The sequence below is a fragment of the Nelumbo nucifera genome, chromosome 8 (genome assembly GCF_055504915.1).
Source record: "Nelumbo nucifera cultivar China Antique chromosome 8, China Antique-T2T, whole genome shotgun sequence".
NCBI lineage: Eukaryota > Viridiplantae > Streptophyta > Magnoliopsida > Proteales > Nelumbonaceae > Nelumbo > Nelumbo nucifera.
The window spans coordinates 22,421,832-22,439,056 of NC_142656.1; the positions used below are offsets into that span (position 1 = coordinate 22,421,832).

Genomic DNA, 17,225 nt, shown 5'->3' on the forward strand with positions numbered 1-17,225 from the left:
TCTACCACAAAAGAACCAAAACAGATCAACTTACCTGCCTTCCCTTTCTACTCTTTCTAGAGTGGTAAGAGTGTGGAATCCAATTTTAAAAAGAACTAACAAAATGTTGACAGTATGGAAGCATACAAACCTGTCATTTAGTGACAGAACCACTCTTACCAAAAATGTCCTACATGTGTCACTAATGCAAGTTCCAGAAAAGTGGTAGCGCATAGAAATAATGCAAAGAGTCTTCAACTAGCCAACTAAAACACAATAAGGATTTATCAACAAAAAGAGGTAAATAATGCACTTACAGAAGTAAACAGAGAGGAAGATCACACTAACACTTCAAAACAAAACTTTATGCCATTAAATTAACTCTAAAAATTCAATTAAAATAACCCTAGTAGTTGATGTGTTTAGTAGAATGATCTTAAAGGCCAATAGAAAGAATATAATAAAAGGATAGAAAATTGGAAGAAAGAGGGTCTCAATTACCCATCTACACTTTGCTGATGATATTATAATTTTCTATAAGGGTGGAGAGGAAGAAATGGTAAGGAATTTGAAGGAGCTGGTGAAGAAGTTTGAGCTTATCTGTAATCTGAAAGTCAATCTTGATAAGAGCTGCATAGCAGGAATCAACTTGGAGGAAGAGGTACTGAACTTTGCTGCAGATATTTTAGAGTGTCCTATTGCTAGTTGACCTTTGACCTACCTAGAACATCCTCTAGGTATTTAGATGCAGCCCTGAGACTGCTCCAAACCACCATAAGGTTCCCATCAGATACTCTAATTGCTCACAAGAAACATCACATAAAAGCATTGAATCATCATCAAACTGAAGGAGAGGAATCTCTAGTCTTTCCTTCCCCCACTGTGAAACCCTCCAAAAAACTGCCCCTAGCTGCTTTCAAAATCAACAGACTCAAAGCTTCCATTACATATAAAAATAACAAAGGGGATAATGGATCCCCTTGTCTCAAAACCCTTGAACTCCTGAACTGACCACAAGCCACACCATTGACTAAAACTGAGAATGGAGTAGTCATACAAACCCTCATCCAATATCTCCATTTGGAACTAAAACTCATTCTCCTCACAAAGTAATCCAGAAATTCCCAATTTACATGGTCATATGCTTTTTCCAAATCCATCATACACAGCAAACTGCAAACCGGCTCTCCCACTTCTTAACCGAGAATCTATAATTTCATTTGCCACCAAAACTCCACCTGTCAATTGTCTCCCTTCAATAAAAGCCCCTTGGAAGTCTGAGATAATCATGCTCATTGCTGGCTTTAGCCTCCTGGCCAAGACTTTGGACAAAATATTGTAAACACTCCCAATGAGGCTAATTGGTCGAAAGTCCCTCATATCTACATCCCCTTTTTTCTTGGGTAAAAGGGTGATAAAAGTGGAATTTAGACTTCTTTCCCAACCTGCAGAAGAGTGGAATTTTGAGAAAAGCTTCATGATATCTTCCTTGAGAAAACCCCAGCATCTCTTGAAAAACTTCATTGTAAAACCATCAGGCTCTGGAGATTTATCTCCTTCCATCTCATTTATTGCCAAACACACCTCTTGTTTGGAGAAATCTCTTTCCAAATTTCTAGCATGATCCTCTGATAAACCACTAAACGCTAGTCCATCCAACTTTGGCCTGCTCTTCCAATTCTCTTTATAAAGATTGTAGAAGAACTGCTTTGTTGCTGCTTTTATACCTGTCTCCTCTTCTACTACTTCCCTGTCCACACCATCTTTTTAATTGTGTTCTCACACCTTCTTGCATTTGCCATTTTGTGAAAAAAAAAAAAAAAAAAAAAAAAACCTAGTGTTTGTATCTACCTCCTTCAGCCATAAACATTTTGATCACTGTCCCCACTTAATTTCCTCTTGGAAAGTTAGTTTGTCAAACTCCAATTTGTCTCTGGCTCTCTTACTCTTGTCTTCTTCTGTGAATGGAGAATTCTCTTTCTATCAACTTCCACAATGAGGTATAAGCATTCTTTCTTTTTTATCTCCACCCCTTTGAACACTAGTTTCTTCCAAACTTTTAGTTTTTTCTTCGATCCTTTTTTAGTTTCTTGCTAATTATATGGCTGGCCGAGCCATCAAACTGCATTTGAGACATCCATTAGCCCCACAAGACCATCCTCTTCCAGCCACAGGTTTTCAAACCTGAAAGGGGAAAGCTATGGGAGAATTCCTTTGCTATCCAAACAAATTGGAGTATGATTAGATAATGGGTAGGAAAGAGATTCCAAGGATAACTGCCCAAATTTTTCTTACCAATCAGTTGAAACCACAAATCTGTCTAGTTTAACTAAAGTTGGGTCTTCCTGGTTATTTGTCTAAGAGTATTTTGATCCCAACAGAGGAATATCCATTAAACTCAAGTGATTAATGAACTCTGTAAAGTCCTTTACCCCTCGGGACACCCCACTACCACCTTTCTTTTCATGCTCAAACCTTATTGTGTTAAAATCTCCACTCACAATCCATGGCTTCTCCCAATTGTTTCTCACACCGTCCAATTCCTCCCAAAAAACCTCCTTAGAGCATTCTCATAAGTTATCCTAAACAGTGTTTTAAAAGGCGTGGGAGGCGTATGCCTGGAGGCGCGCCTCCATGCGAGGCGCTCCCAAAATGCCCTAAGGCGTATGCCAGAGGTGCTGACACCTCTGAGGCATACGCCTCAGGTGCAAGAGGTGTAGCGCTTTTTTAATGAGGCATGCTAGGGGCGTACGCCTCATGCACATATGATATAAAAAGACAGAAAAAGAAAAAAGAAAAAAGAAAAAAGAAAAAAGAAAAAAGAAAAAAGAAAAAAAAGGAAAGGAAAGGAAAGGAAAAGAAAGGGAAGGGAAGGGAAGGGAAGGGAAAGAAAAAGAAAGAGAAGAAGAAAAAGAGAAAAGGAAAGGAAAGGGAAGGGAAGAAAAGGGAAGAAAAGATAAGGAGAAAGAAAGTGGTTTGCCCCTTGCCCCTTCGCCCCCCAGACCCCCCGCCCCCTATTTGATGCAGCCCAATTTGCTTTGGGTCTCGCTTCGCTCGCTCACCTCCGCTTCGACAAGACCCCCCTTTGAACTAATGTTATGCATCTTTATTCTTCTTAATATAAAAGATTTTTATTAAAAATAAAGAAAGAATGAGATCCCCCTTCCTCTTCATCCTCCTAACCCCCCTCCTCTTAAGGAGGCGGGAGGCTTACGCCTCTTGCGTTCTGAACTACACCTCACGCCTCTAGGTAGTGGAACGCATTGCATCACGCCTCCGCGTTTTAAAACATTGGTCCTAAAAACACCAGAAATTATAAAGTAAATTAAGATTTTACTATAAGTAGTAATTAAAGGGATACCAAAAATACTAAGCCTAAAAACTAGTATGTATAGAAACTTTGATTTTTTTCTAAGAATAGTAAATTCTAAATGATTAAAAGTTAAACCAAATTCCTAATACACCAAGTTAAAAAAAAAATCAAATAACCCAAAAATCATGGAATTTGTTTTCTTTCTAGAAGAGAAATAGAAGCGAGAGGGGAGGAGAGAAGAGAGAAGAGAGAAGAGAAGAAAAGAGGAAGAAAAATGTTTGGGAGTCAAAAGGTTGGGCTGGCGGTGCCCAGCTTCTAATTTATATAACATGATGTAAAAATAAAAGAAAAGGGAATTACAAATATGCCCCTAGTGGCACACCCTAATAATAAAAAAACTTAAACAAAGAAAAGAACATGCTGACAGCACCCTGGACTGACAGCACTCTAACAGCAAAAACAAAACTAAATCTAACAACACTCCCCATCAAGTTGGGCTAAATATATCTATCATGTCCAACTTGCCACATAACTCATTGTGCCACAAGCATGAAAGCCCTTTTGTGAGAACATCAGCTAGTTGCTCCTTGGAGTTATCATAAAGAGTACAAATTTCTCCATTTTCCAATTTTTCTCTTATGAAATGCTTGTCCACTTCAATGTGCTTGGTCATATCCTGTAAGACAGGATTGCTAGCAATGTTTATAGCTGCCTTATTGTCACAGTAAAGGGACATAAGATTGTGAACAGTAAACCCAAGTTTCCCTAGAATATTTTTCAGCCAGCCCCATGTGTCATAGCCCTATACTCCACTTCAGCACTTGACCTTGCTACTACACTTTGTTCTTTACTTCTCCATGCCACTAGATTTCCTCCCACAAATGGGTAGTAGCCACTTGTGGACTTTCTATCATCCACAGCACCTATCCAATCAGCATCTGTATAGCTTCCACCTTCAAATGATTATGTTTGCTGAATAGCAAACCTGTTCCTGGATATTTCTTCAAATACCTAAGAATCCTCTCTACTGCCTCCATGTGTGGTCTCTTAGGGGAATGCATGAATTGGCTCAGGACCCCAACTGAATAAGCAATGTCTAGACGTGTCATGGATAAATAAAGCAACCTTCCCACTAACCTTTGAAACTATTTCACATCTTTCATAGGTTCACCATCACAATTACCCAGTTTATGATCAACATCCATGGGAGTATCTGCTAGCTTTGCACCTAACTTGCCTGTGTCTTGTAATGGATCAATGATATACTTCCTTTGAGAAATGAAGGTGCCCCTTTTTGAGCTGGCAACTTCAATTCCAAGGAAGTACTTTAGAGGACCCAAATCTTTCACTTCAAATTGAGAGGTTAGGAATTCCTTCAACTTTTGTATGGCAACTTCGATTCCCAAGGAAGTGCTTTAGAGGACCCAAATCTTTCACTTCAAATTGAGAGGTTAGGAACTCCTTCAACTTTTGTATTTCTGAGCTCCAATTTCCAAAAATGATGATATCATTCACATACACTATCAACACAACTTGTTTTAAACTGTTAGCGTAGGGGTATTTTTGTCTTTATACCTTGATTGATGTTGCTGATCTGTAATGTTGTGTTGAAACATGTGCTCTTAACTTAAGTGAGGGCACATAGGTCTTTTCAGTCAAGTTTAATAATAATATAAATACTTATTGGCCGACTGGGAGAAGTTATGTTGACTCTTTCAGTTCGAACCAGAATTCTCTCTTCTCTCTTTCTCTCTTTCTCTCTTTCTTTATCACTTTTTCTTCTTCACATAACTGAACTCAGTCAGGCCGAACTCTAAGGCAGACCTAAATTATAACATGGTATCAGAGCTAGGTTAAATCTGTCTAGATTTCTGCTTGCCTAGGGTTCATTTTCTGCGCACCCTATCTAGGGTTTTCCTCTTTTTTTTCTGTGTTCGATTGGAGATAAGGGAAAGGGCTGAAAAGGAGTGATCACCCTCTTCCCTTAGGGGTCTCTATGCCTCCAGTCAAGTCGTATGTGGTCGGTTGCTGTGATTTTTGAGATCGCCCTCTCCTAGTAGAGGAAGAATAGAGGGCCGAACTGTGTGGGCAGTGGCTGTTGTGTGTGAAGCGGCTGTTGTATGTGGACTGCTCTCCTGCTCGCATGGGTGTTACTTCAGCGATAAGGTAAGAGATTTCAGTGCATGATATCTGTTATGGATTAAATAGGAGGTGTGTTTCAGACCATTTGCTAGGTTTCAGCCAGTAAGTGCTAGGGTTTATGCTGGTTTCTTTGTGCATTTTGAAGGAAGAGATATGATCATATAGTGGTGAGATTTCAAGTAGTTGTAGGAGTAGGGTTTGTGGTGTGAGCACACTTTTCAGCAACAAGAAGTGTTGAAATCAGTGTGACAGGTGTGATCTAGGGTTTGTGGTGTAAAGAGCACATATTCCAGCAACAAATAGTGCTGCAATCAGTGTGACAGGTGTGACCTAGTGGTGTGTAGTGTGCAGATCTCAGTGATAATAGAACTCAGCAAGTGTGCAGAATTGGTGATAACATAATGGGAGACAATAATGATTATAAACCTAGTGTGATGGTGCCTACAGACTACCTGAATGTTCAGATGACCTCCATTAAGTTAAATGGAGAGAATTATGTGCCTTGGGCTAAATCCGTTGAAGTCTTTCTAAAGGCAAAGAAGAAGGTAAAACACATCAAAGAGGAGAAACCCTCCTGACTCTCACGAGTATGAAGACTGGGAGCAAGAGGACGCTCAGATCATCACATGGTTGTGGAACAGTATGGAACCCAGGATTAGTGTGAACTTCATGTTCCTTGATACTGCCAAAGATGTGTGGGACCATGCGAAGAAATTGCATTCGGGGCAGGACAATACAACCAAAGTTTATCAGCTTTATCAAGAGTACTTTAATCTGCAACAGGGCAATCAGAGTCTTGAGGAATACTATACAACCATGAGGAACATACGTAATGAGTTGAATGTCTATCATCCTCTCACTTCTGATGTCAAAATTCAACAACAATAGAGAGAGCAGCTTGATGTGACTAGATTTTTGGTGGTACTAAAGTTTGAATATTAACCAGTACGGGCTCAGATATTAAGGGGATCAGCTCTTCCGTCCCTAGAAGAGGTATTTTCTCGACTTCGGAGGATTTCTATTGGATCTACTGAGAACTCTAATATCTCAGATAGATCTGCCTTTGCTGCATCGAGAGGCCGTGGTGGTGGTAGTGGTTCTGCATATGGCCGAAGTGGCAATAGTGGGTCTACTTATAATCGTGGTGGTGGTCGTATTGGGAGCAGAGATTCAGGGGGAGCCCGTGGTAGAGGACGTAGCTCAGGCCCGAGGAAGTGCACTCATTGTGGTATGGATGGACATACCATCAACTATTGTTATGATTTACATGGTCCTCCCTCAACCTGGGCCAATCATGCCGCGACCGGTGACTCAAGTTCCAGCTTTAGACAGGAGAATCATTCATCTGACCAGTTGCCTCCTACATCCACAGATGGTCCCATGAAGGAAATGGTGAGTGTTCCTCGTGATGAATATGAGAGGTTTATCCAATCACAGCAGAACACGGCGACTTTTGCTCACTCAAGTATGGCATGTCTGGCATCTACACCCAATCCCTGGATCATTGACTCTGGAGCCTCCGATCACATGACTGGAACTCCAGGTGTGTTTTCCTCCTTATCTCATTGCTCAACATCACAATCTGTCACCCTTGCTAATGGTCCCACATCCTCAATTTGTGGTGTTGGTAATGTTGACCTAGATCCTGTATCCCTCTCATCAGTTCTGTATGTTCCTAAATTGCCTTTTAACCTTATGTCTGTTAGTAAGCTGACCAAAACACTTAACTGCTCCATTACCTTTTATCCTTCTATGTGTGTCTTTCAGGATCTCAAGACGGGGATGAAGATTGGTGGAGGGCATGAAGCAGGTGGACTGTATTATCTTGACGGTGGTGGTGGTAGAACTTCAACAGCTCTCCAGTCATCTCTTTCTCCTCTCCAGTGGCACTGCCGATTTGGTCATCTGTCGCTCAAAGTCTTGAAGTCCTTGGTTCCGTCCTTGAGTCAGCTTTCTGTTTTGGATTGTGAGTCATGTCAATTTGGGAAACACCATCGTGTTCCCTTTAGTTCTAGGGTTGATAACCGTGTGTCGAGTCCTTTTTCTTTAGTTCATTCAGATGTTTGGGGTCCTTGTAAAGTAATGTCATATAATGGATACAGATATTGTCATTTTTGTGGATGATTTTTCAAGGATGACGTGGCTCTATTTAATGAAAGAAAGAAGTGAATTGCTTACCATCTTTCAAAAATTTTATGCTGAAATTCGTAACCAATTTGGTACCCACATCAAAGTTTTTCGTTCTGATAATGGTCGCGAATATTTATCCTCATCATTTCAGGAATACCTGGACCAACACGGCATTATACATCAGACCTCGTGTACCTACACCCCACAACAAAACGGGGTGGCTGAGAGAAAGAGTCGCCATCTCCTTGAAACAGCAAGATCCCTAATGCATCACATGCATGTTCCCAAACCTTTTTGGAGTGATGCAGTGCTTACCTCTTGTTTTCTGATTAATCGGATGCCCACGTTCATCCTTGATGGCCAGTCTCCGTTTCAGGTCTTGTTTCCCACTTTGTCTCCGTTCCCTCTTACGCCGAGAGTTTTTGGGTGTGTCTGTTTTGTCCATAATCTAGGTCCCGGGAACGACAAGTTTGATGCCCATTCTCTCAAGTGCATCTTCCTTGGCTATTTTCGGACCCAGAAAGGGTATAGGTGTTACCATCCTGGTTCTCGATGGTCCTTTGTGTGTGCTGATGTCAGTTTCTTTGAGTCTACTTCGTTCTTTTTGGGGTCTGGTGATGCTTCTTCCTCCTCATCTCCTCCTCCTCTTCCACTTCCCATTGTCGATCCTCCTTCCTTTGTTCCAGTCGTGACCAAATCCTTGCCTCCGGTGCCACCACCTGTTGAACGCCCACCTATCTGTCATGTGTATACACATCGCCCACGTGCACCAGCTACTACTCCTCCGGCTACATCTCCGTCGACGGATCCGGCACCAGACCCCCACTTAGCATCTGAGATTGATCTACCCATTGCTTTGCGGAAAGGTAAACGTACTTGCACCCTTCATCCCATTTCTAATTATGTTTCTCTTAATCACCTTTTCGCTTCCCATCGCTAGTTTGTTACCTTGTTATCATCAGTTATTGTTCCTAAAGATGTCCAAGAAGCCCTTGCCTCTCCAGGGTGGTGCCGTGCCATGGAAGAAGAACTCTCAGCCCTTCATCATAATCATACTTGGGACCTCACTGCTCTTCCTCCTAGGAAGCAAGTTGTTGGTTGTAAGTGGGTTTATACGGTTAAGTATCTGCCTGATGGTAGTGTTGAACGCCTGAAAGCGCGATTAGTTGCAAAAGGGTACTCCCAAACCTATGGCATTGACTACACAGAGACCTTCTCACCGGTTGCTAAGATAGGGTCAGTTCGTGTTGTGATCTCTCTTGCAGCCATGTATGAGTGGCCACAATATCAGCTTGATATCAAGAATGCATTTTTGCATGGTGACTTACTCGAGGAGGTCTACATGGAGCAACCTCCAGGGTTTGTTGCTCAGGGGGAGGATGGTAAGGTGTGCAAACTAAGGAAGGCTATATATGGGCTTAAACAGTCTCCTCGAGCATGGTTTGGTAGGTTCAGTGAGGTGGTAAAGAAGTTTGGCATGAAACAGTGCAAAGTTGACAATTCTGTATTTAGTCATGACTCTCCGGGAGGAAAAATACTGTTGGTGGTGTATGTAGATATTGTTATTACTGGGAATGATAACATTGGTATTGACAGGCTGAAGACTTATCTGCAAAATCACTTTCAGACAAAGGATCTGGGTAAACTGAAATACTTCTTGGGGATAGAGGTAGCGAGATCCAAGTATGGGATTAACCTGTGCCAGAGGAAGTATGTGCTTGATTTGCTGGAAGAAACAGGCTTGTTGGGTGCCAAACCAGCTGAAACACCCATGGACACAAATACCAAGCTAAGCAGTGATATGGGTGAAGTGTTTGAAGACCCTGGCAGATACCAACGACTTGTGGGCAAACGGAACTACCTAACCATTACCAGACCAGACATCTCATTTGCAGTTAGTGTGGTAAGCCAGTTCATGCAAAAACCTCTGATTCCTCATTGGAATGCGGTTCTGAGAATTGTGAAGTATCTAAAAGGGGCCCCGGGTCGCGCTCTGATATACAAGAGTGGGGGAAAACTTGAAATAGAAGGGTACTCTGATGCTGATTGGGCCGATTCTATGTCTGATAGGCGGTCTACTACAGGCTATTACACGTTTCTGGGAGGTAACCTGGTGACATGGAAAAGTAAGAAGCAGACGGTTGTGGCAAGAAGCAGTGCAGAAGCAGAATATAGGGCTATGGCGCATACCACTTGTGAATTAGTGTGGCTAAGGAACCTTCTACAGGAAGTAGGGTACAACATTAACACTCCAATGAAGCTCTATTGTGATAATCAGGCTGCAGTTCATATCTCCTCTAATCCAGTGTTTCATGAAAGAACCAAGCACATTGAGGTTGACTGTCACTTTGTGAGGGAGAAGGTGCTGAATGGAGAGCTAGACACTACACATGTTAATACAGGAAATCAGTGGGCTGACTTATTTACAAAAGGCTTGAGTCGAGGAAGAGTGGACTACATATGTAACAAGCTGGGAGTATATGATATATACTCACTAGCTTGAGGGGGAGTGTTAGCGTAGGGGTATTTCTGTCTTTATACCTTGATTGATGTTGCTGATCTGTAATGTTGTGTTGAAACATGTGCTCTTAACTTAAGTGAAGGCACATAGGTCTTTTCAGTCATGTTTAATAATAATATAAATACTTACTGGCCGACTGGGAGAAGTTATGTTGACTCTTTCAATTCGAACCAGAATTCTCTCTTCTCTCTTTCTCTCTTTCTCTCTTTCTTTATCACTTTTTCTTCTTCTACATAACTGAACTCAGTCAGGCCGAACTCTAAGTCAGACCTAAATTATAACATAAACCATAGAAGGGCTTTCTTAGCTTGCATATTTTATTTTCACTTCCTTTGGCACAAAAGCCAGGAGGTTGAACCATGTACACCTCCTCCTCTAGGTCACCATTTAAGAAGGCATTTATATCAAGTTGATGCAATTCCCAATCAAGGTTTGCAACCAAAGATAGAAGAATCCAAATTGAGTTCATCTTAGCTATTGGAGCGAATGTCTCACCATAGTCAACACCGTAGACTTGAGTGTGCCCTTTTGCTACCAACATTGCTTTGTACCTTTCAACTGTCCTGTCCGCCTTGTGTTTCATTGTAAACACCCACTTACACCCCACTAAGTCTTTCCCTTTTGGAAGATCCACCAATTCCCAAGTCCGATTCTTATGGAGGGCATTAATCTCCTCCTTCATAGCATCTATCCATTCAAGACATTTTAAAGCCTCTGCAACATTTCTAGGTACGGGGATGCTATCAACTGCATATAGGAAGTCACAGCAAGAAGAGGTATAGGACACATACTGGATAATGGGGTGTTTGGTAATGCATGACCCGACTCCTTTTAAGCAATAGGAATGTCAAGGTCATTCACAACTGAAGTGGGAGCCAGGGTATCAACTGGTGCAATAGTGCCTAGTTCATTTGGACTTACCTCCTGGGAATCTAAAAGTGTTGGTTGCTCAATGTTTGGTGGCTGCACATCTTTGTCACATTGTTGATCTCTACAACGTGTACATTGGAAGACACAAAAAAAAGCAGGATTCAAAATAGAAGGAAGAGAGACTTGATGGACCTGGACATGCTTCTCCTCTTCCACGTTACTCCCCCCTTGAGGAGTAGGGAAGAATGGTTCAAACTCAAAAAGGAGGCATCCATAAAAACAAAAAATTATGACCAACGGGATCAAAGCACCAATAACCCTTTTGAGAGGAGGGATACCCCAAAAAGATACATGGGAATAGAAAATTAAGGAAAATAAGGGAACAACAACTGATGAAGGGCATTGTAGTTCAACACTCTGGAGGGTATGTGATTGATGACATTAGGAGCAACAAGTAAAGCATCTATCCAAAAAACGTTTTGGTACATTCATGTGTAACATCATCCCTCATGCTACCTCAAGGAGGCGTTTGTTATTTTGTTCTACAAGACCATTTTGTTGTGGTGTTCTTGCACATGAAATCCTATGAATGGATCCATGAGAAGCAAAGAACTCATTGAGCTCACCATGGAAATATTTGTTTTGCATTATCTGATTGAAAAATTCGAAAATCAACACGAAACTGTGCAAACACCATTCTCTAGAAATCTCTCACAATCTTTGGAACTTCGTCTCTGCTACGCATGGGAAATACCCATGTATAGCGGGAAAAATCATCAATCAATGTGATAAAGTACTTATACCCACCCTCCAAAGTTATAGTAGTAGGCCCACACACATCAAAATACACTATATGGAAAGGCAAACTTGATCTTTTAGTACTTGAATGTAATATTATTCTACATTGCTTGCTCAACTAACATGTTTGACACTGGAAACCTGACACTAAACATGACTTAAATAAATAAGGAAACAAAGACTTCACTATTTGAAAAGACACATGACCTAACTAATTATGCCACAAAAAAAGACTCATTTGATTGACTTTGCGACTCTGAGGATGGCACCAAGAAACCAACCTTGTTATCGAGAGTGTAGAGACCATCCACTAAGCTTCCTCCACCAATCATCCTCCTAGAAGTTAGATCCTAAAAAACACATGAACCAAGAAAAAAAGTTACACTGCAATTTAAAGAGTTCATGATACTACTAATGGAAAGCAAATTGATGGGAAGTTAAAGGACATGCAAAACATTGTTCGGGTTAAGTCCCCGAGGAAAGGATATCAATCCTTGGCCTACAATGGAGGAGAATGATCCATCTGCACGTCTTACTTTATCCCTTCCTAACAAAAAGTTATAAGGCTGAAAACGGATTGGCTTACCAGTCATGTGGTTAGAGGCCCCTGAGTCAAGACCTAGAGGGAATCAATGATAATGGAGACATGAAAGGCAAAGATTGCATTACCTAATGTAGACACAAATGAAGTAGAAGGGGTACTAGTAACTAAATTGTCTATCCGGTGCAAGGCCCTTCCATATGATTCCAAATGACTATGAAAGGAATTCACGATATCTTCCTTAGGGTCAAAACCAGTGAAGTGCTCCCGAGCAGTACCAATTGACACCCCAGCAGACTGAGTATCTTGAGTTGCCACATTTTTTTGCATTATGTGTTGTATTAGGCTTCTTTTGACCATGCACTTTACCCTGTTCTTGGTTTTTCACAGCCCACTTTGGCGTCCCATAGAGCTCCCAGCATGTGTCACGTGTATGTCTTGAATGCCAACAGTGGATACAGAACAACTTGTCCTTATCAACTTTCTTGGAGTCATTTTTCTTTCCCATATTATTACCATCCATTGCAGCTAATGCCACCTATTGCTCCCCCTCAATTGTAACCATCACACTCCGCCTACTTTCCTTAGACTGAACAAGGGCATACACCTCTTCAACTAAAGGCAACTCTTTACTTCCTAAAATATGAACTCTAAGAGGTTCATATACGGGGTTTAGTCCTAACAAGAAGGCAAAAACCTGTTGTTGAGAAACCAGTTTCTTATTGGCTTTAACATCATCAATATGTTTCCATTCTATAGCCTAATAGTCCTTCCATACTGAAGTAAGAGCTGAATAATAGGCTAACAAATTACGGTTCCCCTGTTTATAGGTTGAGGATCAACTTGTAACTGATAAATCTTGGCATAATACCTTTGCTCAAAATAGGTGGTTTTGGCTTGTCCCCACATCTCACAAGCAGTGCCTGCCCATATAAAGTTCTTCTTCACATTAGGTTCCATAGTTGCAAGAAGCCAAGACATCTTCGTACTATTTTCTTGGTCCCACCTATCATGCTCAGTTGTCCAACTCTTGGGTTCTTTCAATCTTCTATTTATATAACTAGTTTCTCCTTGTTACATAAGGTTTTACACCTTTAACCCATTCCAAGTAGTTCAAGCCGTTTAAAGGGGTAATCGGCATAGGAAACATCATATTTTCAGCTCCCATACCAGTTGTACTACAGGTTGATGCAACTCCAGAGGAGGCAGAATCATCATTTGCCATTGGAAGAAACAAAGTCTACAAGACAAAAACAAATCCCACAAGTGCACAAGACCAGTCCCCACTCAACTACTACCTCTCACAGTCACATTTAGGCCACTAAACACCAAAAATTATGCTTCTGAAATAAAGAACACACTGCTGAAGTCTACTGGCAGCAACTAAACAGTTCAAAAAAAAAAAGAAAACACTGTTGTATCCACTTGCAGCAAATAACAATCTAAGAACAGTCCACCAATTTAAATTTCAGTCACCATTGGACTACACACTTCACAGACCAACCAATCACAGCACATACCTGTGACAAAGGGGATCACACACCCCTGTACAGCACCTGTACAAAGGTGCAAATCCAAGACCAAGTCTCCACAGTATCGGCCAAAGGAAAGAAGGAGCCTTCACAGCATCGGCCCCCTCCTACTAGGGTTACCTTGGTGCTATGGCCAAGGAAGAACCCAGAAGAAACAACAAGAGGTGGTTCTGATCAATCCGATTAGGGTTTCTTGTCCACTGTCCAAGAAATCAGAAAACTGGGTTGAATGGATGTGACTCAGAGAAGAAAAGAGACTCCTATTGCCCAGACTTGCGCTCTGATACCATGTTTTCTTTCTAGAAGAGACAGAGAAGAGAGAGGGGAGGAGAGAAGAGAGAAGAGAAGAGAAGAGTAAGAAAAATGTTTGGGAGCCAAAAGTTTGGACTGGCAGCGCCCAGCTTCTAATTTATAATAACATGATGTAAAAATAAAAGAAAAGGGAATTACAAATATGCCCTTGGCAGCACACCCTAATAATAAAAAACTTAAACAAAGTAAAGAAGATGCTGACAGCACCCTAGACTGACAGCACTCTTACAGCAAAAATAAAACTAAATCTAACAACAGAATTGTCATTGGATGAGGTATTAGGAGAAACCCGCTTTTTTTTATCAGTGAAATCTGATTTTTTATCAATAACTGCAAATTTTGTTAAAATGAAAAGTAGGTAAGTTAAGCAAATTTCATTAGGAGAAATCTGACTTCTTTCTCCATGGTTCCTTCCCTGCTCCAAGCTTGCATCAGATTCTTATCTAGTCATTTGTTCTCTCAATCAGGTGACTTAGACTCCTTTCCTGGATGAACTGCCTGTGTAGAGATGGTATCCAATCCATACATCCATCAGATAGGAGATTTTGGATTGGCCAGGCATTAACCAATGTTTTGACAACCAGACTGGATTGGCCATTTGAGCTGGAGAAAAAACCAAATCTATTCCATTCTGATTCAATGAAAACAGGGTAGTTTTGCTGTTGTGGGGTAAAACCAAGAAAACCTGGAACTGGATCCCTTTACGGTTCAATATCTGGTTCAGGTTTTAAAGCATTGCATTTGTATAGGAGATTCCCAAAAGTGATATTAGCCATCCTAAACTCCAAGTCAAAAAAAATGCCATCAAAACGAATCTAATTGTGTAGATGGAGATAGGGATTCTAGGCTGAAACTTGCCCCATGAAGCAAACCCAGAGGAAGAAAGATGGTGCTCTTTTAGGCCAATGAAATTCCCAAGCCTATTAGACATCTTCACAAAATGAGCCTAATTAACAATCATGTATCCATATGCACCCCAATCAGAGATCTTCTAGATGTTTTCTATAAGACTATCAAACTGATAGCCATCTCAGAGTATACAAAAATATACATGTGCATACATATGCATATACATGCACACTTAATAGCATAATTACCTAAGCCAAGATTTCCGTAAAATCTCATAGCATGATGCCTGCTTATCATAAATCTTTCATGCAGAACAAATGTGGCATGTAGTCACTCATTAATGATCTAAACTTTAATAAAAAAGTATGTAAAAGGAACATGAGAAAATAAGCATAAAATTAGGAACTAAAATAACTTATTGATAAAAATATTACCGGATATCTTTCAGTCCTTCTTCAGCTCCAAAAACAGCCTCTTGGTTGTCTCTCCTGCTTGAGAAGGCTGAAATGCTACCATAAGCAAAGTCCAAGTCCTCCCCCTATCAAGTTTAATCATGATATAATATACATGAAGTCAGACAAGTGCTTCTGCATCAATAAAAGAGCAGCAGCATGATGACATACAAAAAAAGATTAGGAATCACACTACCAAATAAGTCCTGTTTTGCAAACAGAAAAAATAAATAAATAAACAATATGTTGTAACAAATATCTGACAATACATGGCTTAATTCAAGTGAACCCACAGGGCATGTATGAACTTACAGTTCAAAAGAGATATGGCCCTTGATAGAGTGGAATTGCAAAACAGCATTTATAAGGAAAAGCAACAAATACTCCTCTAAAAGAAACATATCAACTACTACGAGATAAAAGTTGTAAGCTATATTATGGAACTTCAGGGGAGAATAAACAATTTAATTATGACATGAAAACAAGAATATCAAAAATGATCAACTTTATGCCACGAGGGTCGGTTATCAAGAGGAAAGCACTGAAGATAGAAGGAGGGAGGGAGGGAGGGAGAGAGAGAGAGAGATTAGACAGAACACCCAATTACCCATATCAGTATCTGTATCCTGAAAGAAATAAATAGTATGTATGCTAATGATGTTAGTTACCATATCCACATTTAGATATGGACAGATTATGATTATAACACTACACTCTATTTCTTTATCTATAGAAAGAGTGGGTAACATTTAATTGCATGTAAGCATGCAACAATAGAGGTTCTCTGTTGTGTAAACATAAAAAAAAAAAAGAGTGAAATTATAAGAAGAGGGGAAAGGGTATGGAAGGAATTCAGAGAGCGAAGGATATGAATGTGCATGACTTGATCGTTGAAGGAGATCCACAGTTAGTTATCAATTGGCTTCTAAAAATGGGAAACAATTTATGATTGTACATAGATGAATTGAAAAGGTTTAAATGGTGGATTAGGGGTATGGTTGTAAAAGTCCAATGGGTGCATAGGTCAGCCAACAGCATCACTGATTCCTTAGCAAAACAAGGGGTTGGGAGGAATCAAATGCTTTGGGCTACCTTGTAATTTAGAGTTGAGACAAATTGGAGAAAATATGTTTTATCTCCAACTGCTCCTTGTACCTTCTGCTCTATTGCTTTCAATATTTTAATGAAAGTTCAGTTACTGATCAAAAAAAGATCAATGGTACCCCAATATAACAAATACCAAAAATGGAACTAAAGAATACCTCTAACAGCTTTCCTTCTTCTAGAAACTGTTCATACCTGCATGGAAAATTTAAAGAACCATTAGTTAGAGAATTAGTTAAACTCTCTATGTGCAATGCACATAGAGGGATCACATTTCTTTTGTTTTTCAAAATTAATAGAGATCATGATTATCCACTATAAAAGGTGAAATAAAATAGTTGATTTTCAATACCCAAAGAAAAGATTAGGAAATGCTATATAAAGTAGCATTTAATTCAAGGCCCCATTTGGCATGTCTTTCCGCGCGGTCTATCAGCTATTTACAAGCTCAGCAGACCGCGATTCAGTCTATTCCCGTTTGGTTCGTGGTAGATCTAGCCGCCAAAAGCCGCCGTACCGAAAAGACACAAGAAGCCCAAAATGGGCGATTTTCGGGAAGCTCCAAATGGAGCTTTTGCATTTTTTTTTCTATTTGTCTTTGTGCAGAAAGACGCACGGAAAGACACTCCTAAACCAAATGGGCTACAGGCTGCTCAGATCTTAATGCAAAAGCTCAATGCAT

General features: G+C 40.4%; 1 protein-coding gene across 3 annotated transcripts in view; it reads right to left on the minus strand.

Annotated features, from left to right (window-relative positions):
* The window catches only part of AUG3 (HAUS augmin-like complex subunit), a 48,912-nt gene that overhangs the window by 29,023 nt on the left and 2,664 nt on the right, over positions 1-17,225 (minus strand). For all 3 annotated transcript variants that reach the window (XM_010275321.3, XM_010275320.3, XM_010275319.3), the window contains exons 2-3: positions 16,702-16,738; positions 15,422-15,525 (exon numbers count right to left, since the gene is read on the minus strand). In XM_010275321.3, coding sequence (XP_010273623.1) covers positions 15,422-15,525; positions 16,702-16,738 — 141 coding nt within the window. The remainder of the gene's footprint in view (positions 1-15,421; positions 15,526-16,701; positions 16,739-17,225) is intronic.